At 33.1% G+C, this 27,515-nt stretch overlaps 3 protein-coding genes across 3 annotated transcripts; 1 reads left to right on the top strand and 2 right to left on the bottom strand.

Moving 5' to 3' along the window:
• Positions 1 to 1,247: 1,247 nt before the first annotated feature.
• On the top strand, positions 1,248 to 6,668 carry LOC108771924 (glutamate decarboxylase-like protein black). Its single transcript, XM_018537341.1, has 5 exons — positions 1,248 to 1,523; positions 3,607 to 4,001; positions 4,641 to 5,104; positions 5,493 to 5,830; positions 6,099 to 6,668. Exons 1-5 carry the CDS (start codon positions 1,248 to 1,250, stop codon positions 6,270 to 6,272), a joined length of 1,647 nt encoding a protein of 548 aa, XP_018392843.1. The 3' UTR covers positions 6,273 to 6,668.
• Positions 6,669 to 6,704: 36 nt separating this feature from the next.
• Positions 6,705 to 13,750, bottom strand: LOC108771964 (alanine aminotransferase 1). Its single transcript, XM_018537390.1, has 5 exons — positions 13,388 to 13,750; positions 9,397 to 9,729; positions 8,166 to 8,610; positions 7,632 to 7,900; positions 6,705 to 7,554 (listed from the first exon to the last, which is right to left on the bottom strand). The coding sequence occupies exons 1-5, from the start codon at positions 13,748 to 13,750 to the stop codon at positions 7,276 to 7,278; spliced, it is 1,689 nt and encodes a 562-aa protein (XP_018392892.1). The 3' UTR covers positions 6,705 to 7,275.
• A 4,016-nt stretch (positions 13,751 to 17,766) lies between these two features.
• LOC108771965 (alanine aminotransferase 2) lies at positions 17,767 to 24,193 on the bottom strand. The gene is made up of 5 exons (XM_018537391.1): positions 24,014 to 24,193; positions 19,717 to 20,049; positions 18,704 to 19,148; positions 18,161 to 18,429; positions 17,767 to 18,086 (listed from the first exon to the last, which is right to left on the bottom strand). The coding sequence occupies exons 1-5, from the start codon at positions 24,167 to 24,169 to the stop codon at positions 17,808 to 17,810; spliced, it is 1,482 nt and encodes a 493-aa protein (XP_018392893.1). The 5' UTR covers positions 24,170 to 24,193; the 3' UTR covers positions 17,767 to 17,807.
• Between the last annotated feature and the right edge of the window lie 3,322 nt (positions 24,194 to 27,515).

Below are 27,515 nucleotides of genomic sequence, written 5' to 3'. Positions count from 1 at the left end.
ATATTGTTGCACGACCTCCCATTGATGTTATAAATGAATATTTAATACCAATTACTCCGTTAATTGTCGCGGCTTATTAACCCCAATTGATAATCGCTTCTCCGGTGGACCCGGACATTTTTTTCAATTACGTTATGAAAAATTATTTATAACAAATATTTTCCACAACTTTAAATAATTTTGAATTGCACTGTCTTTATTCTCTGAATTTTGGCCTTCAAAATAAGAAAATCATTTAATTATGTTAGCTTAATTAGAGTAAAGATACATTATTAATTTAAAGTACAGAATAACTGTAACTGCACCGTTGATATTAGAAGTACATACAAGATTTTATCAAAAATATAGCTAGGATTTTTTTTTAGGGGGGAGAATTAAAGTTAAGATTTTTTAACCCGAGAAAGGGAAATATTTGAATGATATATGAATTGTAATATTAGGCTTGTTTTTTTATGTTATATTATTATTTTAATTAATTGCAAACAGGTAAATTAAAAATTCGTATATATTTAATATACTAATTTACTTTACATCTCTCTTAAAATTGTAAAGTAATTCTTTAAAAAATTTAAATTTTTAACAACTATCTTAAATTCTAACAAAATCTTTTTCATAACTTTTACCTTTAATTCTTTCTTCTTTTCCAAAATTAACTTTTTGTTTTGCAATCTAAAAATTATTTTTTAAATTTCAAAATAGTCATTTTTATTGTATTTGAATTTCTTTCGACTGGGGGAGTATGTTTCTTGGAATTCTATCTTTTATACAAGAAATATAATATTAATCTAAAAAATAGAAAAGATCAATAATGATCACTCGATACTTCTTAGTAAGGAAATTTCGGAGCGAGCACCAATTATGATTAATTACTACATTCTTCATAAAAGTGCATGGGATGTTTGACGCAAGCGTTTATTTATCTTCGGATAACCCAGGAAGTTTCCCGGATGAATCACAGCGATTATCTTCACCGGCGAATTTAATATGAATTAGCTCAGGGAATGGCCTGACAGCTTTCTTCCGGGGATTCCCCGACTCCTGATTCTTCGAACCGAATTGAAGTAGGCGCTTGCCCGCGATGCCCGCGAAACTCGAATGCGGTGGAAACGCAGGCGGAAACGCGCCGCGGGAAAGAGTTAGAGGGTATTGGAGGGAGACGTCCTTGATTGACGGCGTTAATACATAACATATAAAGGAAACCGTTCTCGTCGCTGCGGGTCCAGACCGACCGGCAGCGCTTGACAGATATGCCCGCCAATGAGGATACCTCCAACGACGGGACGTCGTTGCAAACGGAACACGAAAGAGCCAATTCGTCGACGGAGTCTTCTTGGCGGAAGATGTCCGAGGAACGTCCGCGGGCGAATCCATCGTCGACTTTGACTCTGCCGAGTCTCGCTAATGGCACCGAGGAACGAAAAGGTGTCGAGAAACGAGATTTCCGCAGCATGCCGCGTCGGGACGCTCACGAGAAGCTCTTCAGGGATTTCTTCGAGCTCGTGCTGCAGCGTGCAGTGTTCCAGGTGAGCCTTCAAGAGAGTACTCGCATTATTTGTTTATTTGTTGATTTGAAGTCATCACATCGCGATAATCCTAATTGAATAAAACGATGCGAATTTTGCAAATTCGGAATTTCCGATTTGTATGCAGTATTTGTTAAATATAAGTAGTAAGAAGTTTAAAAAAAGGCTGTGCATTAAGAGAAAAAAAACTTAGCATTTTGTCAGTAAAACGTTCTATTTTTGCTATATTTTATATTTATATGTGTATACTTTATTTGTATTTTTTATTATTTATGTAGGTACATATAAATTAAATTCTTTTAATTTATATTAATAATATAGAATTTATCTCTAATGAAAGTGTTTGCAGGTCCAGTAGATTCGGATATTTTCTTGAACTACGTTGTAAAAAAAATTGTAACAAATATTTTTTACAACCTTATATAATTTTATGTTCTATATGCTTATTCCTCAAATGATAAACTTAAAAATAAAAAAATTGTTTAACTATGTTAACTTTAAGATACTTAATTTAAAGTACATTGGATAAATACCAGATTTTAAAGCGAATATGATTAGTAATAAATATAAATAATATTTATTACTAATATATAGTTATACATTTCTTATTTGAATATACTTGGCATATAAAATATTTTTTTATATATATTCTATATTACTTTTCATATTCACGTCTGTAATGTATCAGATAACACACAATAGAATATTAGTTTATTCTATCTGCTTGAATTTACGTATCTGTTTCTATAGAGAACGTTATCACGCTATCGTCATTATTGCAATGATATCAAAGACGATACCACAAATGTGAGATTCGCAATATTACTAGAGATAAGTAAATCTGCAGAAAAATATATTTTACTTTTTGCTACCAGATTGCTACTTCTAACGTCATAAACGGTTAATAACCAGTATAAGGAACCTAATAGCCAACATTGTGGATGTCGCGCGGAGGTGATTAGCGCTCGATTAACGTTGCATTTTTATGTTAATTCTATTCCATTCATCACAAATATGGATTTTGCGCCATTTGACAAGTATAATGGTGGTATTAGTAGACAATTATAATAACAGCGAATGACTCGCCGGCAATTAAATCGCCTGTATTGATCTTATTATCATGTGCTGTACTCTTCAGCAAGTTAAACGTAAATCACACTGAGTGACTCGACCAGGGACACGTATCAAGAAAAAATGTAATCTTTAGCGAGAACGCATTGTCTCCCGTACTCAGAAATGCGGCGCATTCTGTGAATTTGTTTATTAATTCCTCGAGGAATTTAAGACCAAGGGATACAAGAACGAGGAATTCAAAATCGAGGAATTCAAGAAAACGGATTTTCTTTAACAGAAATTCTGTTACATTTCTCTACATTCCTTGTATTTCTTGATACTATATTTTTTAACATTAAATATTTAATGTGGTTGAACGTCGAACTAAAATACTATTTTCAAGATTTATCTAAAATTAAACAAAAATTAATCTATTTGCAGAAAGCAGTGTCGTTCTGTTTGCTTAATTCAGAAAGTAGTCGTATTTCATCGTTTTTGCTAAGAGAAAGTTAAATTCAAGTTATACCATAGAAATTCACCGATAAACTATATCTATAGTATGTTGAGAAACACCTAGCAAATTTTTTTAGCTTTGTAACATTTTGACTCTCAAAATTGAGAATAATGAAAATCTTTTACTGATGTAATATTTATAAAATTTTTTAATTTATAAAAATATTTTTTAATATTTCAACTTTTTTAGATTTTATGTTTTTTAAAAATTATGTATAAAATAAGAAATCTTAGAATACATTTCAGAATTTTCATTCATTATATAAAAAATGTTAAAAAAATTGTAAACTTTTTCAACATTTTTTTTTTTATTTTTAATTTGTATAAAAATTTGAAAAACCTTCTAAACGGTTATAAAATCACATAGAAATTGTAAAAATTCTAAAAAATTATGCATATAATTATAAAAATAATTTTCATCAGGATATTTATACATACTTGTTTATAAAAACAAAGAGTAATTATTCCTAAAAAGAGGTTGATTTTCTATCCACTTATTATCGTATTTTCTGTCTAGTCCACCTCCGGAGAGGATCGCGTGGTTGAATGGGTCGATCCTTATGATCTGCGCTCCGTGGTTAACCTTTCGTTGCCAGCCGACGGTGTTAGCCATGAAGAGTTGCTGACGTTGACGCGTGACATCATCAAGTACAGCGTAAAGACGGGCCATCCGCATTTCGTGAATCAGCTGTTCTCTAGCCTGGACCCGTACGGGTTGCTGGGCCAGTGGTTGACCGATGCACTCAATCCATCTGTTTATACCTACGAGGTATCCCCGGTGTTCTCTCTGATGGAAGAAGATGTTCTGCGGGAAATGCGCGCCATCATCGGCTGGCAAGGCGGTGAGGGTCTCTTCTGTCCTGGAGGCTCCATGGCGAACGGATACGCCATCAATCTGGCGCGTCATCATAGGTGATTAATGATCACTGATTATTTACAATAGTTACCAATTTCTTAAGGTATATCATTAGAAAATTATTTATTTCATTATATATGTAAAAAATATTTTGTATTTGTATTAGAAACTCAAGTCCTTGTTCAAATTTTGTGTTAAATTTTCATTCAAATATTATAATTTAATTAATGTATATGTATGGTATGCCATTTAAATATTTTGTGTTATATTGATATTCAACATTTCGTAGCATCAAAATAACACAATTTGAATAAGTGAACAAATAATAAAAATGTTTTAAATTCTAACATATGTGAATAAAATATGTGTTATTTAACATATTATAAATATTAGTTTTGAACAAAATGCCCTATTTGTGGAGTTTACTTATGAATTGCGTCAGTATTCTTTGTGTAAACTTTTTTTACCTAATATTTGTGTTACTTTCTAACACATTTGTCTTGTGTTAAATTAACATAAATTTTTCAACTGCCCATATATGTATACGTCTATATTTTTTCTCCACATAAAATTAAAAAATTAAAATTAAAATTAAATTTAAAAAAGTCAAAATAAAATTGTAATTATATTGTTATCATTATCGCTTATTGTTACTAGGATTAAATGAATAAAGTAATCTCGTTATTAATTTACAGATATCCGAATCTGAAGCAATCAGGATTATCGCAGATGACACGACTGGTGATGTTCACGTCGGAGGACGCGCACTATTCTGTGAAGAAGCTCGCCGCGTTCCTGGGCATCGGCTACGATAACGTATACCTCGTCAAGGTCGACTCTCGTGGCAAAATGATGATCTCCGATCTGGAAGCTCAAATAGCTCGAGCCATTGAAGAGGGTGCCGCGCCGCTCATGGTATCCGCCACTGCAGGTACCACCGTGATAGGCGCGTTTGACCCCCTGAGGGAGATCGCAGAAGTCTGCAAGAAATATGGCCTATGGTTCCACGTGGATGCTGCATGGGGCGGAGGTGCACTTGTCTCTGGCACGTACCGTGGCCTCCTGGACGGCGTCCAGTTTGCCGACTCCGTCACCTGGAATCCTCACAAGCTGCTCGCCGCGCCGCAGCAATGTTCCACCCTGCTGCTCCGTCATGAAGGTCTCCTTCTTATTCTTATATCTATCCTTGTATCTTATACTTTTGTCTATTCATTTTTATTTATTTAATTAATAAAAAAATAATTTTTTCCATACGCGCGCGCGCGTTTGTTTAATTTACACTAATTGATATCTTAATAACTTTATCTTAAAATTAAAATATATCGTTTTATGATAATATATGAATTTAATTAATTAAAATTAATTATTTTACAAGTTAATTACTTGACGTAATTTTGTTATTTATTAATATTTTCTCTAATTTTAATTGTAATCGAAGAAAGATAAAATAAAAATCGTACAAAATCTCAAGTATCATATCTTTTTCTATGTATATTCTGAATTTCGACATAATGTAAGTGATTTTATAAATAGAATTTCGTCCTCAGGTTTGTTACAAGCAGCGCACGGCTGCGGGGCGAGTTACCTCTTCCAGAACGACAAATTCTACGATGCATCGTTCGACTGCGGCGATCGCCACGTGCAATGTGGCCGCCGCGCCGACGTCGTTAAATTCTGGTACATGTGGAAGGCGAAGGGCACGCGAGGCTTGGAAGCCCACGTCGACCGCGTGTTCGCGCTTTCGCGCCATTTTACAGATCTCATCAGGACACGTGATGGCTGGCATCTGCTCGTTGAGCCGGAGTGCACCAATGTTTGCTTCCGTTACATCCCGCCGTCAAAGAGGCACCTGGCCGGTCAGGAACTCGACCAGGCGCTTCACAAGGTGCGCAACACTAGACTTTACTCAATCTAAATGCGTTGACGATACTTATAGATGCAAATTAATGAATTAGGATTTTTGTTCCTCTTGGATTGACGAGATATATGATGGACCCAACATCCTGATTATTAATTCTTATATTGTTAATTGAAGCGGTTATTTTTAACGCATCACATTTTTTTAGCTTTTGTGCTATTTTGAATTTATAATTTATTTTCTTCTATTTTATTAGTTTGTATATTTTGATTGTATTCTGATGAAATCGTTGCAGATTGCGCCGATAATCAAGGAACGCATGGTACGAGCTGGAACAATGTTGATTACGTATCAGACATTGAGAAATATGCCGAACTTCTTCAGATTGGTGTTGCAGAACTCGGCACTAACGGAGGCTGATATGAAGTTCTTCGTCGAGGAAATAGAAAGGCTCGCCATGGACCTTTGATTAGTTTATAATCAATATGATTGGTAACTAGCAAGTACTGTAAATAGTGATATAGACTGTGCATGTATTATTAGCTTAAGAAATAGTTGCACTTGATAAATCAACGTGATCTGTGTTGACAAGAGGAAACAAGAAACAATCATAACATGTCTCTCAATTTTCATTTTAATTTATGCATAACACGCGCGCATTTAATTTCAATTATATGTATTACAGTCTCTTGCATTCTTATTATTTTCTTTCTCTTTAAACGTCATTCATATCCCACGCATGTGCGAACATCATAACAATCAATTTAGAATAAAAAAGCGAATGAAAGAGAGAACTGATATGCCACAGCAGAAGTTCATTCTGTACATATTTTATCGATGTGCAAGTAATAAAAAAACTTTAAGAAAAGGAAAATTAATATTTACTTAATTGGAAGTCGGTTAGGAAATTGCAAGAAAATACAACAGATTGCAACAATATTCAATTTCTCTTTTTGTTGACTATTATATAATATCAATCGTTGTCGGCATAACGATATAACTATTATATATACCAGATATTTACAGGTATTCTCTTCAATAATGATTTACATTTACATTTACATACAACAGTTTAGAGTTTTGTTACGATTTCTACATAAACGCAACTCATTAACAATATCGTATGCGATAACTGTGAATACATTCACGCAGCATCTTTAATCGAGTTTAATAACTTCCGTAGTTATGAAATTGGCCAATCACAGCCACTCTTTTCTCCACAGGAATAGTTATAATTGGTCAATTTCATAACTACGGACGTTATTAAACCCGATTAAGATGTCGTCTAAATGTAGTCTGTCTCACAATAATGAGTTATTAATCGTAATAAAAATATTTCGTTATCGACGCGTTTAGACTGGAAATTAGCCCTCACGCGGATATGCACAGCCCCATTATGCGGTTACTCCTCATCAACTCCTATTCCAATTCTTTATAATCTCAATTTTTCCCCAACGAAAAATATATTACATTTAACTGTATTCCTTAAGGAACTTAATGTGGAATTGCTTCAGTGCTTCGAGCATTGTTTTAATTTTCTCTTTTTGCGGCAGTATTGTAGTCCGGAAATGATGTGTACCAGGTATCTGGCCAAAACCTGAGCCTGGGATTACACAAATTCCGGTACTCTCCAATAGTTTGAATGCGTAGAAGACGTCTGGTTCTTGACCTTTCGCTCGCGCCGCCTCAATTGCTTTTGGCGGTAACTCGAAACGCGGGAACACATACATCGCACCCATTGGCGGGTTCGCCTGAAAAGAAAAAGCAAAAATATTGTAAAAATGTTGAGCGTAGTTTTTTTTGGTTATCCTATTGAAAGGACAGTCACCTTGTATCCTGGAATACTATTGAGTGTGTCGACAACGAGCTGTGATCTCTCTGCCAGAGAGCGCAGAGTTTCTTTCTTTTCTTTCTGGAATTGCTCATATGATGGCTCATTTGGTCGCGGCGGATTCACCACAACATCCATCACTACCTGACCGAGCACGGTAGGACACAGCATCGCAGAGATCGACTTCAATAACACCTTCATCACTTCCGGATCCATGTTGATGATTTCGGCGTAACCGCCACGGATCCCACACTCACCCATATATCCTGAAAACGAAATATCTCAGCACGGAATGCTTCTGAAATTTCCCGAGAAATATATTCATGAATTTAATTTGATAACCGAAATTCAATAATTTTTCAAATCAAATCCTCATGTTTAATATGTTTCAACTACCAATAAATTATTGCAAACATAATTAAAAAATTCAATATCCCTTGATTAAATTGTCCTGAAAATTTAATATTTTAAATGAATTGTTTTAGTGAACGAATTACGTTTCGATTTAATTTCCGAACTCTTTTTTCGCACCTTTCGAGATGGACATAAACGATGCAAGTTCCATTTTCGAATACGGCTCGCCCATCTCTGTCATGACCTTCTTGAAGGAATGGAATGCACTGTCTTTGTCGTATATGTTGTCCTGGTAGACTTCGTCGGCCAGCAAGAACAAGTGATGTTTATGGGCGAAGCGGATGACATTTTCGATATTCTTGCGAGTCAATACTTGGCCGGTAGGATTACCGGGATTAATCACCACCAACACGCGAGGATTACACGTATCCTTGACTTCTTTTAATGCTCTTTCTAGTTCGCTGACTTCTAACGACCACTTGTTAGTCTCATCCAAATAATACCCGATCTGAGCAAGACCAAACTCCGCCAAAGTTGCCGAGTACAAAGGATACTGTGGAATTGGAATCAGTATACCAGATGGTTTATCGTTGATCCTTTCGTTGAATAATTTCAGGAATGACTGAAAAAAAATTCAAAATCAGACAAGGATATGTTTAAAAAGGTAAAATATATAGCTCAGTCTGTTCAAAATAACAAAGTTAAAATGCTAATTTTATAATTTATATATGCCGTGCATTGCATACGTAAAATTTTTTAATACAAAATTTTTTAACTGTTGTCTCCAAATTGCGAAAATTTGAATGAATACAAATAGAAGCAACAGAATTAAAAAGCGATAACACGCGAGGTGAAAAATATTTTTTAATTATAAAAATTACCTAAATATTGTATTTACTTTTATTAAATTATATTTACTCTCACTTGAATTAAAACAATATCGTCATTGCAATAAAATAACTTTTAAAACAATGAGATAAAAGTATAGAAACTCTGGAACTTAATTCTGTTTATTTTTAACTGTCGTGTTGGCGATGTTCGACAAAAGATCTTTGCTGAGAGCTGAAGCATGTGCATCTTGGTAATGATGTATCTCAACAAATTTGGCTCGTTATTTATAAATGACTCGCAAATGGAGGTTGAAAAACATTGATCTAATACATAAATATATATATAATGTACGCATAAAATAACTTTACATGCTTATTATTATGTAGAAAAAATGAACTCGAATAATAAGACTGCAAAACTTTCATTTTTTTAAATATTCTTTAACATCATATAATTATTTCCTTTTGACTTTGAACATTTGTCAATTTATTTTTCTCGCATGCCAGAATATTAGTAAATAACTAGATTACTTTCAAATGTTTCGAATAACAAGGAGATATACTTGAAGTCTAAGTACCTTGATACCATCAGAAGCACCATTCGAAAGGATGACGTTGTGGTAATCGCAAGGAATACCGCCATCGCGTTCCTGAATGTACTGTGCAACATGCTTGCGAATGCACTCGATGCCGGCTGACTCCGAATACGAGCCCACGCTGCCGCCCTTGCAGCCCCCCAGGACCAACCTGGCGCGATCCTTCGCGTCTTCCGGGTAGCTTGGATCACTCAGTAGATTTGGCGAGACCGTCAGGGTGAGTACTTGTCGCAGAAACGTGATAGGCTGCTGACCCATAGCGTGGGCATCGCCCACGTTTGCTTTGATTACCTCCTTGAAGGGTTTTTTAACGCCCTACATGCAAAGAGAAAAAACTTTAATCCAAATGCTATTTATGTTCTTATTTTTCAACATTTCCGAACTTTTCAGCGACTATAAGTTACACAAATCGAAATTATGTTGAGGCAAGGTTTACTTGAAGTTAAACAGAAAGTAATGTTTTATTATTTATTCAAATCTTTGAGATTATAGTTCGTGGAAATGACAATTTTTTTTAATATTACAAATTTTAAAAATATGATACTTTAATTTTTTTTCATTAAAAAAATTAAATAATAGGATAAATAAAATTTTTTAGTAGAAAAATGTCACATATTTTTATACGCGAAGTGTATAAAATATAGTAACTACCTTTAACAAAGGAAATAACGTCATTCTATTAAACTTCGTACCGCAAAATTACGTCATCGACGAGCGTTATGCAATTGTGTGTAAAATGAATAAAAATGCGAGAACGTAGGTATACATCACAGCAATATTATTCAGCGTGTAAATGCATTGATGAATAAAACGCGTTTTTTTTTTTACAATGAACGGTCGTTCACATTTATAAAAGATCAATACTCTTGTATTTAAACATTTTTTATGTATCTGGCGCTTTAAAAATATGCATAAAAGTGCGCATAAAAAAGTCTTTTCGAAATTCTAAACAATCTGAAATTAAATTGGAATTGGAGTAGTGCGACCTAAACAGATGTCTCTAAAGAAATATGTTTATCGGATACAATGTGTATCTGTAAATAACCGGTAAAACCGTTTAATTCGGAAGACTCATTTACGTGGAAACATTAAAGGAGATAATGGCACAAATATATCTAGTCTTCTCGCCTTTGATATTTTCAATTTCAAATGCGTTTTTTTTTAATATTCAATTTTTACATTTTATTTTTCATACTGTGTATATACGTTTCTGTTAGTACTAACGTCATTTCTCGGGTTTGATAATGCGATAAGAGGCTACCATATGTGCCTGTACATTACCGAAATAAAAATGAAAGTTATCCGCTCGAGGCTATTCGAGGCAATTGCGTTACGTTCTCACGCTGCAGGCAATAAAAATGCTTGGAAACCAATTACATGACTGATTGTAAATGGAATAAAATGCGTCAATTACAGTTATGTGCAAAAATACTTTGCATTATCAATACGCATCATCAAACACTTGTACGTTAATCTTTTCATATAGATAATAATACATAATCGCGTTATGTTCGAATTGTTTCCATTTTATTATTTGCAGAAAATTAATTTAGGCAAATGTTTGTTAAATAACTTGGGTAAATATTTAAATATTAATTAATATCGATATTCTACATTGTGTGCATTCATTTGTATTTTATTATTTGCAGAGCAGATAATATATTTATATGTTATATTATTTAGATTTAGATATTTCATATTGCTCTTATCTATATTATCTGCAAAGCAGGTAATTTAAATAAATATATTTACGTGCTAATATATAATTTAGATGTTCCACGTCATGTTCATATATATTTTATTTCTGCAGAATAAATATATACAGGGTGTCCGGTAAGTTCTGACAGAGCACGCGTGACATATAAAGCGGATTAAATTGAATCGAAAAGTCCTGTACCATTTTGCAATTTTGGCAATAGTTAACGAGATATTAATTTCTAATTATTACCAAATAACGTAGTAAAATCGGCATATAAGACAACTTTAAGATATCTTTCAAAGTTATTTACAAAATATCTTAAAAATATTTCTTAGAGAACTCTTTGGCTGTTTATCTCTTGCCTTTTTTATTAAGAAGGCAAGAGATAAATAGCAGGTAAGAAACAGGAAACAAAAAGCACATTGTTATTAGCCTTAGGCTCAGTTTAACAACACATGGTTAATTCTTAACCGAGGTTTAACTATTTCCAATTAAGGATTACAAAGAGATAAGGAATAAGTTAAACCTCAGTTAAGAGTTAACCATGAGTCGTTAAATTGGACTTTGAAGGTATCATAAAATCGTTTTATGTGCGTCAATTTTAGATATTTTGCATACTGGATAACTATAAATAAAAACATTGTGAAAATTGCAAAATGATAGAAGACTTTTCGTCTCAATTTAGTCTGTTTTATTTGTTAACGAGAGCTTTGATAAAATTTATCGATTTAATCACCCTGTATACATATTTAATATAGATAAATATTACAGGTATTTATATTCTAATGTAGTACAGATCCCTATGTATCATCTGTATTTTATTATTATTTAGTAAATTAGATAAGAGCTTGGATGTAAATCACTTAGGTACATTTCATTGTTTCTTATTTACTTGCTAAACAGAATGACTCATCATTACTGTACAATATTTGTAAGTGAATAGCATGTTCTGGAGATAAAGTATAATAAAAGATCGTGATACAAAAATGTCGTACAACAGTTTTTTAATTATAATCGATTAAGTGTAATGAGTAATAACACGTTAAATTCGCGCGTTAATTAAAGTACATATTATAGTTAAATAAACACGCGCATCGATCTCTGTCATTTCTCTTAGTGACACGTGTCAGTGTAACAATGGGCCTCGACGCACAAATTCTACGCGATATTCTAAATATATTTGATAAGTAATAATTCAAAAACTATGTTGTGACCTCGAGATTTTCGTATTAGGATCTCTACTGATAATGACATTATTAGACGTCGAAATACTGTTTGTTGTTTAAACTGTACTTTATTAAAAATTTAATAATAAACATTTAGCTAGACTCGTAGTCCTTCATTTACTAACTTGTCTTTTACTCTACCTTCAAAATTCGCTATTAAAATATTGTACATTAATTGTGAGACACCCTGTATATTACGTTCCACTAATTTTTAAATCTGTGTTCTCCTAATGTGTTAATTTATAACAAATTTTTGGAATAGATAAGTTACCAACGCTGAAATCTATGTTTTTAACAAAATGCAAATTACGCGGAATATTTTTCCATAGATCCGCACGACTTGGCATTTAAAAGCGATGGGTTTAAAACTGAGGTTCTCAAACATAGGCTCTCAAATTTTAACGTCGCCTCTTCCTATTAGTCATATTTTTGCTCGATGTCAAGAATCGAAGCGATATTTCGCGATATATATATTTATCACAGTTCCTTTTCTCGAATAAACCAGAGATTTTGCTTATCTTATCTCTCGCACGCAGAGAATGAAGTACTATTTTGAGGTAAAAACGCATCCTCAGTCATTCGCACTTCACACAATTAGAGCCTCAATTAGCGATTATTTCCCCCTCCCCTTCTCCTCCTCGTCCTTCGCTTTCGATACTTGACGTTTCACCATGACAACCTCGCGTTCTATCATTGAGCCCATCCCTCTTCCATCCCTCTCACCCATCTTTCGTTCGCGCTCGTTCCGTTTGCATTCGATGTAACTGCTATGAGCGCACAACTTTGTGTCGCTACTATATATGGTTCCTTTTTTTTAGGGGGGTCTTATTCGAATGGGATTCTATTCTGCCTTAGAGTGGCGAGTCGTCGCTCTTGACGGATCACGCACTCCGGCTTACTAATCATTTTATAACATTGTTGCGAACGTGAATTAACCGTCAGTTAACAGATTTCGCATCGTCGTCGTTTCTGCCAAATTTGTTGCAAACGCTTGGCAAGATATGCTGCTTTTCTGAGACTTGGCTGGCTGGGCTAGTTTTTCCCTTACCTTTTGCAGCTCCTTCTCGATCTCCAGCGCCCTGATGAGCAGCGGCCCGCGCACCGCGTACTCCATCTTGCGCAGGTTCACGAAGACGTTGTCCTCGGTGAGGACCTTGCCGCGCGGGCTCGTCGCCGCCGCCGTCGCTGCGCTCGATGCCATGCCGCGACACGGAATAACCGGCTGGAGTAGCATCGGTGCGGATACCGGCGGCGAGTCCATCATCCCTACCCCTCGGCCAATCAGCACCCCGCCACCGGCACTCTGTCTCGCCGCTGACGTCGCCGCCGCCGTCGATGACGCTGTCACTGACATCGTCTTCGTCGGCCAGCCGCCGGCAATCATCGCGTTCCTCAAACGCGTATGCGACATGTTTAATTACCCTGCACCTCCTTCTCTTCCTTGCCTTCTCGAACCCGTGTCTCTTTTCCTCCGACGAAAGGGAACTTGCGGCGCCGCTCTCTTTCTCTCTCTGTCTCTCTCTCTCTCTCTCTCTTTCTCTCACTCTCTCTCGAGGTCTTTCGTTTATCACTCTCGCTGTATTAATCAGCGTCCGCTTTTTCCCCTTCGTCTGCGTTAATCTCTATTTCGCGTTGCTCATCGCCGCGAAAAATTCCTCCGGAGCGGATCTAGCTCCGATGCGGCGGCGACTCTTTCTACTCCTCGACTCCGCGAAAACTGTAATACGCGTGGCGGGATGCGCGCGCCCGCGCGCGCACGCGGAATCGAGGCAAGTCGAACGAGAATCGAGACGGAGAATACGAAATTACGCACGCAACGCACGCACACCGTGCCGCTCGACGTTTCTCGACGCCCAACGATTACTGGGTGCAAGGGGCGGCGGGGTGGTAGGGGAAAAAACTAGCGGAGGAGGTCGAAAGCTAACGATATTGACGGCGATACAAAGTTCGATCCAAGTGGCACGCCACCTGGGGACGCGCCGACGACGTCGACGATCCGGGTGACGGAAAATGACCCGCGTGAATATGAATGTGGCCGGCTAGAGCGACTCGTTCTTCTGAAAAAAGAGACGAAACAAAGAAACTGAATACTCGGTCAATTTAGGTCTAATTTTACCGTGCAATATAAGATTAATTTTCATCTCGATTTAACTTTCCAAAGAACGTAAAAAGTCAACAAAAAATTAGAATCAAATCAAAATAAAAACAATTAAATTCATCGTCAATTAATTTGGTAATAATGCAACTTAAAACTCATACATATAATTAAAAGGTGTCATTAAATTTAAAAACATTATTAATCTCCAAAATCTCGATCACATTGGCGGTATTGGCTTTTCCTTTAATTATTTGAATTATTCGTTTATAGCGATCTAAATTAATTTATTATAACATTATAACATAATTTATATACATATTTATTATAATCTATTTAGATGTATTTTATATAACTTGTACATATCATGTATTTTGTTAAACTTTTAAAATTTATGTGGTGCACATTTTGGGTGCAAATCATTAACTTATCAAAACGGTAAAATACATTTTGCGCTAGCTGTGCAATAAGAATTATTCAGAAAATCACATGTCAGTGATCACAAATCACGGTCACCACAAATCTAACACATTGAGATCACGGTCTTTGTACTATGAACCTCGAAACAGACTTATGGACTGATGCATATGCCCTGTCGCGACTTTATCTCTTGTCTAGTTGATACCAATCGCGAATAACAAGTCGCGCTATACACGTCATTGCCTGTGACGAAAATAATCTGCCGCGATGTGTTGGGTTTTCAACGTTCACGATAAACCAACGTCCGTTGATCGTGAATACTCTAATCGCAATTTACATTACGATACAGACGATACATTAACTTCATTCGCGTCGCTTACACTTTTTGCACTTAATTAAAAATTTCGCTAAAATTATTCCACATTTTGGAATAATATTTAAGTAAAATTATTGAGATTTCACTGAAAATAAAGTAAGTTTTTAGCTAATACTGAAAAATTACTGAAATTGAACTGAAATTTCTCTGAAATTTTGCTGAAAAGAACATAAATTTTTCAGCTAAACATCGTTAAAATTAAATTCCAGTTTTTCTGAAATTTTGCTGAAAAGTTGTGTTTGTGTTCTGAAACATTAATTAATTTTAGTAAAATTCTTATATCTTCTTTTTCTCTTTTATTTCATTCCTCATTTTAAGTGCAAATTTTTTTGGAAATTTTTCAAGCAACACAAACTGACTAATTGGTTGCATGTTGCAATGAGGATATATTGGGCTCATATTTGAGCCAACATAATACTGAACTGATCCCAACGAAGACACCAAAAATCAAAATGATCCTAATTTAATTATTTACGACAGTAAAATCAAATTTTGTAACAAAAATTATTAATTTGATTTTCATGACGTAAAAAATATTTTAACTTTCTCTTAACTTGATGTGTTTAATTAGAATACTGTGTCAATAATTGTATCAAGATATGCCGATTAATAATTAAATACACTTGCATTTCGGGACACTTGGGATCTTATGCAATATCTATCTTTTACAAATAATGACGAGCACATATGCGACTTGATTTTATATAGCCCTAGCCAAAAATATCAGACTTCTCATTAATCATTATTTGAAATTTTAATTAAACAACTGATTTATAACATTTACTCTAAATTATCCTTGATTTCAAGAATCTTTTAAACTTATGTATAATGTCAATAACCATGCATGTATAATAACAATGCATATAAAAAAATTCTAGACAAATAAAAAGAATGTAAGTGTCTAATGTTTCTGGCCAAGGCTATATTTTGACAAGTCGATTATAACAAGCAGATGATAATCTAGGGACTTTTTTCTGGTTAATGAAATAATCTCAACAATATGTCGAGTTATGAATACCCTTTATACACCGTGCAAAATATTCGTCGCAAAGCACGAAGGACGATCAAAGGGATAACGCGACACGTGACTCACCCTTTAATTTGATAAGCCTTTTATTCGCGGCGTTGTCACTGCTCCAACGCACGAATAACACTGTCGGGATCTCGCATTTTTCATTTATCGCTGGTATTATATTTTTAGCGCATTATATAAGTGCACGTGGGTGAGCAGGTTGTCGGAGCATATAATCTCTTTTGCTCGCTTTACATACGTAAGACGCGTATACGTCTTGCATACGCGTTACATACTTAACAAACAATGATAATTAACATATGCTCTCCCTTTTTTCTCTTTTTCTCTCTGTTTGTTATGTAACATTTTATTATATTTCATCTAATTTTATTCATCTTCATGTAGTTTTTTTTTCAAATTTCTGCGCTACTTAACTTTTGTAATTAACTTTTTTATTTTATATTTTTATTCACTTTCTTATTTTGCGTTTTTCACTCCTGAATATTACTGTTTATTCTTTTATATGTTCTCAAATGATTTTCTTTTACAACAGTAATAAATGATTTATCTCTCTCTCTCTTATTTAATATTAATTTGTTATTTATAAAATAAATCATTCAGTTTAATTATATAATATTATAATTTAGCGTATTTTTTGTATTATGAGACAATAAAAATATACTCTACTATTATTTTCTTCTTCTCATTGATGTTCTACGCAATGTGCAATTCATAAAAATAATTAATTAAAATATTGAAAAATACAAATATAAAAGAAAGAATGTACATAATATATTTTTATTTTACACATGGTAGACAAAAATAACTTGGAAGAAGAAATTAAGTTAATAAAAGTAAAGTTGAAAAAAGAATTTGTAATCTTGATAAAGAGAGGCAGAGAGAAATAGGAAGAGAAAAAAATGCGGCAACCTAATTGAAATTTAATACGTTCAACCTATTTTTTAATTAATTAGTACAAAGTATTGATCGTTGTTGGTTAACAGAAACTATTAGATATATAAAAATGTTTTAGCAATATAATTAACTTTTTTTATTTATTATACATTACATTTATATATATATAATAATACTTTATATATATATATATAATAATAATTTATATATAATAGTTTTATTAAGATTTCTACAAAACTCGCTAACAACATTGTATGCAATAACCATCTCTTAATGGCTGATATTCATAGTCAATCAATTTTTTTATAAAACCGTCTTAAGTACAATCTTTTATGATATGTCATGAACTAATCAGAAAACAGTATCAGACATTATTTAAGACGAGCTTAAAATAAGAATAAACTATGAATGCTACCCAGAAAATCATATCAGCATTTTAAGACTTAATAATTTAAAAATAAGCACCGACAATGAATACTGTTCAATAAATTATTAATCGTAATAAAAATATTTTACGTTTTCGATATTTGATGATCAAAAATCGATTCTCACTTGGGTATGCACAGTCGCAGGAGGTCGTTTCTCATTGTGTGTGCGTGATTTCTATTCTTAATAATTTGTCGATTTTCTCTTAACCGGAAATACATTATTTAAATGTATTCCTCAAGAAATTTGATGTGGAACTGCTTCAGTGCTTCAAGCATCGTTTTGATTTTTTTCTTTTGCGGCAGTATCGTAGTGCGGAAATGATTCGTACCAGGTATCTGGCCAAAGCACGAGCCCGGGAGCACTAAAATCCCGGTGTTCTCCAATAGTTCGAACGCGTAGAAGACGTCTGGTTCCAGGCCTCTTGCTCGCGCCGCCTCAATCATCTTCGACGACAGCTCGAAGCGTGGAAACGCGTACATCGCACCCATCGGCGGATTCGCCTCGAAAGAAAAAGAAATATTGCAAAAATATCGAGCAGCTCTCATCGCCTATTTCGCGAAAGGACAGTTATTACCTTATATCCTGGAATACTATTGAGGACGTCGTTGACGAGCTGCGATCTTTCCGCAAGTGAACGCAAGATCTCTTCCTTCTCTTTCTGGAACTGCTCGTACGATGGCTCATTCGGTCGCGGTGGATTCACCACAACATCCATTACAACCTGGCCGAGCACGGTAGGACACAGCGTCGCAGAAATCGACTTCAACAGCACCTTCATCACTTTCGGATCCATGTTGATGAATTCAGCGTAACCGCCACGGATCCCGCACTCACCCATATATCCTGAAAACGAAATACCTTAGCACGGGATACTTCTGAAATTTCCCGAGAAATCTATTCACGAATTTAATTTGATAATCGAAATTCAATAATTTTTCAAATCAAATCCTCACGTTCAATGTTTCAACTACCAATAAATTATTGCGAACATAATTAAAAAATTCAATATCCCTTGATTAAATTGTCCTGAAAATTTAATATTTTAAATAAATTGTTTTTAGTGATTTTCCTAACGAATTACGCTCCGATTTAATTTCCGAACTCTTTTTTTTCGCACCTTTCGAGATGGACATAAACGATGCGAGTTCCATTTTCGAATACGGTTCACCCATCTCTATTATGACCTTCTTGAAGGAATGGAATGCGCTGTTTTTGTCGTATATGTTGTCCTGATAGACTTCGTCGGCCAATAAAAATAGATGATGTTTATGGGCGAAGCGGATAACATTTTCGATGTTTTTGCGAGTCAATACTTGGCCGGTCGGATTACCAGGATTAATTATCACCAACACGCGGGGATTACACGTATCCTCAGCTTCTTTTAATGCTCGTTCCAACTCTCTGACTTCTAACGACCACTTGTTATCCTCATCCAGATAATACCCGATCTGAGCGAGACCATACTCCGCTATGGTTGCCGAGTACAGAGGATACTGCGGAATTGGAATCAGCACGCCGGATGGTTTATCGTTAATCCTTTCGTTAAATAGATTCAGAAATGACTGGAAGAGAAAGTCATATAAAGATGAAATAAAAAAATACAAAGTATAGCATTAACAGCTGTTGTGTTGTATCAGTGTTCAAAATATTATAGTTTAAGATGTCAGTTTTTAATTTTGTGTAGCGTGCATCGTATATGTAAAAATAATTAATCTTATGTATAAATATATATTATCTGTGTAAAATAACTATTTATACTTTTATTATGATGATAAAGACTGGAGCAATAAAATTATACAAACTTTTAATTTCTTCATTATTATTTATTCGAAATTACTTTCCATTTTGAAGTTTGCAAATCTATTCTTACATGTCAGAACATTACTAAATAACTACCCAGTACATACAAAGTTGTAGGCAACGTATCTGTTGGTAATTTTTCACTCAACAATATAACTGTATTATAATACATGTGTCATATTATAGTTAATTATTGTATATTATTAAGTGGAAAATTACCAGTATTTTACATATAACATCGTAACATGTAACTTTGCATTCACTGGGTAGATTACTTTCAAACGATTGCGTTCAAGTGACAAAAATAAGAGGCCCTTGAAGTCAATGTACCTTGATACCGATAGAAGCGCCGTTCGAGAGGATAATGTTGTTGTAATCGCAGGGGATACCGCCGTCGCGTTCCTGAATGTATTGCGCGACGTGCTTGCGAATATATTCGATGCCCCTGGTCTCTGAGTACGAGCCCACACTGCCACCATTGCAATTCCCCAGGACCATCCGGGCGCGATCTTTTGCATCCTCCGGGTAGCTCGGATCGTTGAGCAGATTCGGCGAGACCGTGAGGGTGAGCACCTGTCGCAGGAATGTAATGGGCTGCTGACCCATCGCGTGAGCGTCGCCAGTATTTACTTTAATCACCTCCTTGAAGGGTTTTTCAATACCCTGCAGAAGAAACGATCTTAGGTACAACGCGTTCCACAGCATTTTCGACCCAACTAAGTTTGCATCAACCTGGGTCAGATTAATGTTTCGTGCTCCCCTATTAGCAGAGCATGTAATATCAACCACTAGTAGAGCTTAATCTATAATTTTAAAATTTTTCTGATCTCTTAGTAAAGACTATATATAAAACTATGGCTATCAGCTCACAAATCAAAGATCTGTTCAAAAATAAAAGTACAATTTTATTATTTATCCAATTGTTTTGTAATTTATTTTTTAGAAATGTGAATCATATATGATCATTTTTAATCCTCTAGCTATACACACTGGGGACTCAGAATTGGAGACCAATTTCAATTTGCAAAATTGAGATTTTCTCGCGTTTCTGAATTTTTTCTTTAAACCATACATCTTGAAACTCCTTAATTTTATTGACTTTTACACATTATAGACACTTGTTCCTTATAATCAATTCTCCATCAATTGAAAAAAGAATTCATTTAAATATGTCCATTTTTACGGAAATTATGTGTAACAAATATGAATGGAGTTCCAGGGACTCGAGTGTGTATATGAAGAATAGAAAAAAACAGTGTACAGCTAGGGTTAATTTAAGTAATTATTTATGCTTCAGCTATTATTATTTCTGACAAAACAGGAACATACATAGCAGTTCGTGATATCAATAATGTGGTCTTGAACTTGATAAGGTAATTATTGTTATTGCGCAAGTTTTGTGCATGGACATACAACAATATCGTTATTGACGTTAAAAGTTACAAAATGAAAAATTACAGAATATTTAAGAGTTAAGTCTAATTTCTATCAGTGATCTAATTTTTATTAAAGCATTTAATGCAGCATACAATACAATCTAATTTACATCTAATAGATTTAGAAAAGAGAACGAAATTATGGAATTTATCTCTAACTGTAAATAACGGGTTACTTTCCAACCTTGAATATAATACTGTTGCATCGATTACGCGTTATCGTACATCTACACATTAATCATTTGTTAATGTTAGACAAATAAGTTTGCCCGCATTACGTTTGAATTGTTTTTACTTTATTACTTGCGAACAAAGTAATTTAATTATGTATATACAATATATATATGTTTATTTAAAATTAAATGTTTATACGCTATATTTGAATTTTTATTTAGTATTTGCGAGTAAAACAGTAGTATAGTTCGTATAATTTGGTTAAATGTTTATTGAATAAATATTTATATGCTGATATATAATTTAAATATTTTCCATTACTTTTATCTATATTTTACTGTGTGAGTATTTTATATTGTTCACGCGGATGTTTTATAGTTGTGATGTTTCATAATTTGTGACCTAAAATATTATAGCAACATTTTTGAAAAATTAACAAAGGACAATAATATAGTCACAAAGATTGATTTGTTTTTCCTTAAAATATATTAAACATAAAAATTTAAAAGATGGTTTTATGTATATCAGCTCAATCTTAGATTTGGGTATAACGGGGTAAAACAACCTCTTAAAGTGAAGAAATATAGAAGGGAATATTTTCAAAATATTATTATAGATTTTTGGAAAATCTAAATACAAAAAAAACTATAAAGTATATATAAAACCATAAAGGTTCTGTCTAAAATTATTTTTCTGTACATCTCTTTTACTGTTTTGCTGATAATTAATAGGGATAAAATATGAGCGTTAACTTTGAGAAGTTTCATCCCTTAAATCTGAGTTGGTCAACATAAAAAGAACATGTGTCCTTTAGATTTTTATGTTTAATAACATATTTAAAGGAAAATCGATTTCGAAGAATTGTAACACAGATATTCTTTGAATACAAAAAGAATTACAAATAAATTTTTACTTTAAGCAATCATTTTTTTGAAATAATGAGTCGAAATATTAATTACAGATTATATATTTAGATGATCGTGTTCTTGAACAATCTGTTCATGAACAATCTCTTCATGAATTGCACATGTGATAATATGTATTAATAAGCGCACTTTAGCGCACTTAGTCACAGGTAACTGAACGCAATTTGTATAAATGATCATATTTATATACTTTCATATTTTAGAAATCATATCTTATTGTTCAAAATAAAAATGTTTAAATAATTTCTTTATATTTTTTTGTTATTATCTTTACCGATGTTAAAAATTATATTGTATTAAAAATTGTTATACGACCTTTCTTTTAGAATAGCTATCTTATCACCAGTTCTATAATTTTGACATGCAAATTATACAAAATATATTTTTACAAATGCGAGATTTTATATTTAAAAAAAATACCGGTTTAAAATTAACCCTTAGTATATGCAACATATTAACATAATGCGTCCAATTTTCAAAGCTGCACATTCTTTTTCAATCCCCTTTACTTACTATAAAATATCCTTTATGCTACGACTTTTTCAACTTTCTTATCTAAAAATTCTTTTTTTCAGTTTTTAAACAATTAATTAAAATAATTAATTAAAATCAATGCATTATAACCCAAAATACAAGCAAAAGAAAATGCCGAGTTAGAAACACCTTTTGTGTATGTATAAGAGTTCTTTTGAGGTTGTGTGTACAAAGGATTCAAATTTCGAACATAAGTTCTTCAATTTTAACATCGTTTTTGTTCGATGTCAAAATCTCATTGAAACTTATAAGATAAACGTGTTATCTTATGACGATGGTGTTTATCACAATTCCTTTTCTCGTATAAATTTGAGAAAACGTATCTTATCTCTTGTACACGAAATGCAATTTTGAAATAAATCTTCCATCTATTCATTAAGCTCTATTTTTATTTTACAATTAGAAACTGAATTAGCATTTATTTTCCTATCCTACACTTAAAACATGTACAGAATTTTAATAAACATTTCATTGAATAGCACTAACTAAATATTTATAAAATGTAAATATATATTTATTTAATACAAGATTCATTATTTCAGGTATCACTTTATTTATTGAATAAATATTTATTTACTATATTTAGCGAATTTTATTTACAATAACTCCTTTTCTTCATCCTCATCCACCTTTTTTTTTTTGTTCTTATTTTTATTAGTGCTTGTTCAATTTACATTGAACATAGTAACTGTGTTTTTCTGTGCACTTTGTATTATATTGTGTGTCTCATAATTCTCGACTTAAAATATTACAGCCAAAAGGTTCTAGAAAATTTAAGTAAAAAGGTTATTTGTTAATTTTTATTTTAAACGGTAACTTTTAAGATAACAAGGACCAAATGTGACTAATTATAGATTACGTTTAGATAACTTATCCATAAATCGTGCTTGTAGTAGTATTAGTGCGCATTTTAGCCCACCTAATAATCACAGGTAACCATATCTATACACAGTTTGTAATCGTCCACATTTAAATTTTTTAGTAGTTATTGCAGCCACATAGAATTGTGATGTCATAAGCGACGAGAAATGATATGTTGAATTTTTTGCATGCCACTTCTAAATAAAAAGAAATGCAAAAATAAAATTATAAAAAGAACTATTTTCATTTCCTTGATAATCAGTAAATAGTCGTAAAAAACACGTAAAGTTAAACTATAAGACACGCAAAATATAATAATTAAGATTTATAAATTTATAGACATTTATAGACAATTCTTTTTATTTACAAATAACACATAAAAAACTTTAAGATGTCATGCTTGCTTATAATGACGCGATCCAATATGGCCGCGGCGACTTATATATACTCAGGAGTCTTAAACATTTATATTAATAAAATTTTAACTAATATATTAATAAAATTTTAACTAATATATTAATAAAATTTTAAATTAATAAAATTTTAACTAGTAAGCACCTAACTTTTTTACTATAATATTTTAAATCGTGCATTTTAGGACACTCTGTATATTATTTCTTTATACTATAAGAAATTCCATTCTGCTCTGAAGTGACATACGGTCCTTGAAAAATCACTCGATTAGTTTATTCTTACTCTTTGTAACTCTTTTTCGATCTCCACTGCTCTGATGAAGAGGGGTCCGCGCACCGTGTACTCCATATTACGCAGGTTCGTGAAGACGTTGTCTTCGGTAAGAACCTTATCGCGCGGGCTCAACGTCGCCATCGCCGTCACTGCGTTCGATGCCATGCTGTGACACAAAATAATCAGCTGGAGTAACGTCGAAGCGGAGAACTTATGCGTATCCCTACCTTTCGCTATACCAATCAGCACCCCGTTTACCAAACCAGCCAACAATACTTTTAAAATCCTTTATTTAAATTTTAAAAACATTTTTAAAAACATTAAAAGTAATGAGTTAAGTCCTCTTTTTTTGATTAAAAAAATGTTTATTTTAACGTTTGAAGAAACAAATTTTTGACGTTAAAAGAACATTTATTTATCGTTTAAAAAATAATTTTAAAAACATTAAAAATAATGAATTGTCATTTTTTTTTTATTAAAAAAAGTTTATTTTAACATTTAAAGAAAATATTTCTTTAATGTTTGAAAACCATTTACTTCAATATTTACGGAAAACGTTCATCTAAATAAAGTTTAAGAAATTTTTGTTTTATATTTTAAATAGTTCTTTATTTGAAAAATATATCTCGTTTAACATTTATATATATAGTATATATAATGTAATGTTTAACATTTATATGAAATATATTAGGTGCTTGAATTAATTTTCGCTGTTGACCGGAAGAGATCAGTATTTGTGCTGTTTCAACATGGCCGAAAGTGACTGCTTATGTATATGAAAGTACTATCAACAGACTTTAATAATCAGTATATAACATTTGATCGGCAAAAAACAAAATTTTTTATCGCATTAAAAGTGTCGGATTTTGTATCAAAAAAAGAGCATTTGAGAGAAGCGTTACTTTTCTGTTTTAACTTCAAGAAATTTGCTGCTGAAAATCATTGTTTGCTAATGAAGGCTTATGAGAAGCACACTCTATCTGAAACAAGTTGCAAAGATTGGTTTAGAAGATTTAAAAGTAACGATTTTGACGTGAATGACAAAAAGCGCCCTGGTCAGCCGAAAAATTTAAAGATGGAGGATTGAAGGCATTACTTTAACAAGATTCGTGTCAGACGCTCAAAGAATTGTCGGCAACATTAAATGTGTCAACCGTTAGCAAACGTTTAAAAGCAATGGGAATGATCCAGCAGTAAGGAAATTGGGTCCCACATGAATTGAGAGAAAAAGACATTGCAAAACGTTCAGCCATTTGTGAATTGCTGCTCCAAAGACAAAAACGGAAATCGTTGGTGCATCGAATTATGTGATTGAAAAATGGATTTGTTATACGACAATCATAAACGCGAGAAATTAATTTCATAATTTACACACAAAATTCTAAAAAAGTGATATAGACTTTCTCGGTATTTTCGAAGTATTGCAATTTGCATAACAAAATTTGAGACATTTTCTGAGGAATTATAAAATAACTCAGCAACTTCTAAAGAAGTTTGATATTTACACAAAAATTCTAAAAAATTATTTTAAAAAACTTGGCTAAAAAATTAAGAAAAAACCAGCTAATACTTGTTGCAAATTGTTCCAAAATTGAAATTATACGTCACTGACAGATATTAACAGTCTACAAATTAATTATCTTCCTTGTCAATAGTAGGTAAGAAAGATAGGCAATAGGCAGTGTTAGTAAAACATGAAAGATAGCAACACTTGTCTGATTATTGCAGCGTAGAGAATCGTTTTTACGTTAAAAGTTTTTAAACGCCAGTTGAACGGAACTAATTCCTAAGTATACTATCGTTTGTATGAAAAAAGTATCTTTATAATCACTACGTTTAGCATATATCAGACGAGAATAAACAAACGATGACGTTATGTGGACTGTCGTAAAATAAAACAAGATTCTCCGTTTACCTCCACTTCTCGTATTTAAAATGAAATAAGCATTTATTTTTGGTTTCTCCGCAAGAAAGAAAAAACGCGATTGACACGAAGAAACTTAAAAACAAGTCTTCGTTTTTCGGAGAGAATTTCAAAAATTTTAATTTATAATTTTAATATTTTCAATTTTACAATATACATCACGTGTGTATAATACAAAATAAATTATAATATGATAAATTAAATTTTACCATTTTTCACATAAATCAAATATTACTTTATTTTTAAACCGGTTTATTGTAAACAGTTATAAACCGGTTCAACGAATAAACTTCTATTGTAACGTTGCGAGAAAACAATTGTTCATCTCACCTAACGTTACGTAATAGTTACTTTGACTTTGACCTTATGATTACTAATTAACGACGAAGTTCTAATTCCCACCATGACGTATAATAAATCGTTGTTCTTTCTATCAATGATTTCTATATATAGTAATTTTTGTACGTATAATTCTGTGTATTTTGATTACCACTCTCTCTTCATTGTATTTTTAATTGAGCCTTTAAAGTGAGATTCACTCCAAAAAAAAAAAAAGAAATTTTTCCCTTTGGAATGAATCTCACACTTCAAAAGAGTGGAAAATTTGCCATTCTCATTCAAGAGTGCAAATATCTTTACTCTTTTGGAATGAAATTTCACTCCAAGAAAAAATATGAACTTGTTTCTTTTTTCACATATTTTTCAATTTTCATCTTTATTCAACGGAAGGACCATGGCATCCAAAAAAACGCAATTAAAGAAGACACAAGTAAAACGAATCGGCCAATCACAAGACAATAACGTAAGTAGAAGCAAATATTGATTTGTCCACTGTTTACGTTTTGCTGCTTACGGAAATTTATGTGTGGGAGTCTGGACGCTCCTAAGCGATTAAATTGCCCTTAAAGTTTTCTCAACCGTATAATATTCTGAAGCTGTATAAGTAAAATGGAAAACAGATTTCTGCAGGTTGCAGTCCTTTTTCGGTATTTCATTCGATCGGGGTTTAATTTCGATGAGATATATTATCTCCGCTGGTGACAAATGCGATTCGGTGCACCCTCAACGGGATTTCCCGTTGAACGCGACGCAAAAACTTCTCGTTCTCGTGCTAACAGTTTAACCCATCGCCGATCGCTATTTTTGGCGCAGCGTACGTGCTTCTGCTGTGCCAAGTTCGCGCACAAGTCGCGGAACGTTCCGCTCGTTCTCCGCCGCGACGCGGATCTATCGTTGCAACGACAGATTCGCGTTCGCAAAATTATTACCCGATAATATCGTGAAATTCCGCCACCTGATATGCGTCCTGAGACAAATATAATTTTGAACTTTAAAATATAAAAGAAAGATACCTCCCGGCATTTAAAATGCATACAAACGTAATACGTTAATTAATTAATTTAAAAAATTGGTTTTTCCATTATTTCTGCGTTAATAATTTGATAAGAAGCTGAATTTGATAAAATATTAACACTTTCAAGAGGATAGTAACAATCGAAATGTATTTTGTTTCTGGAAGCTGAAGTTATATTCTGAGACTTCCGTGAATAAAACATGCAAAAAGAGAATATTTTATTTCTTTGTTCA

This window comes from Cyphomyrmex costatus, unplaced genomic scaffold, assembly GCF_001594065.2.
Source record: "Cyphomyrmex costatus isolate MS0001 unplaced genomic scaffold, Ccosl1.0 scaffold17, whole genome shotgun sequence".
NCBI classification, from domain to species: domain Eukaryota; kingdom Metazoa; phylum Arthropoda; class Insecta; order Hymenoptera; family Formicidae; genus Cyphomyrmex; species Cyphomyrmex costatus.
This window is presented reverse-complemented; position numbering and strand designations above follow the sequence as displayed.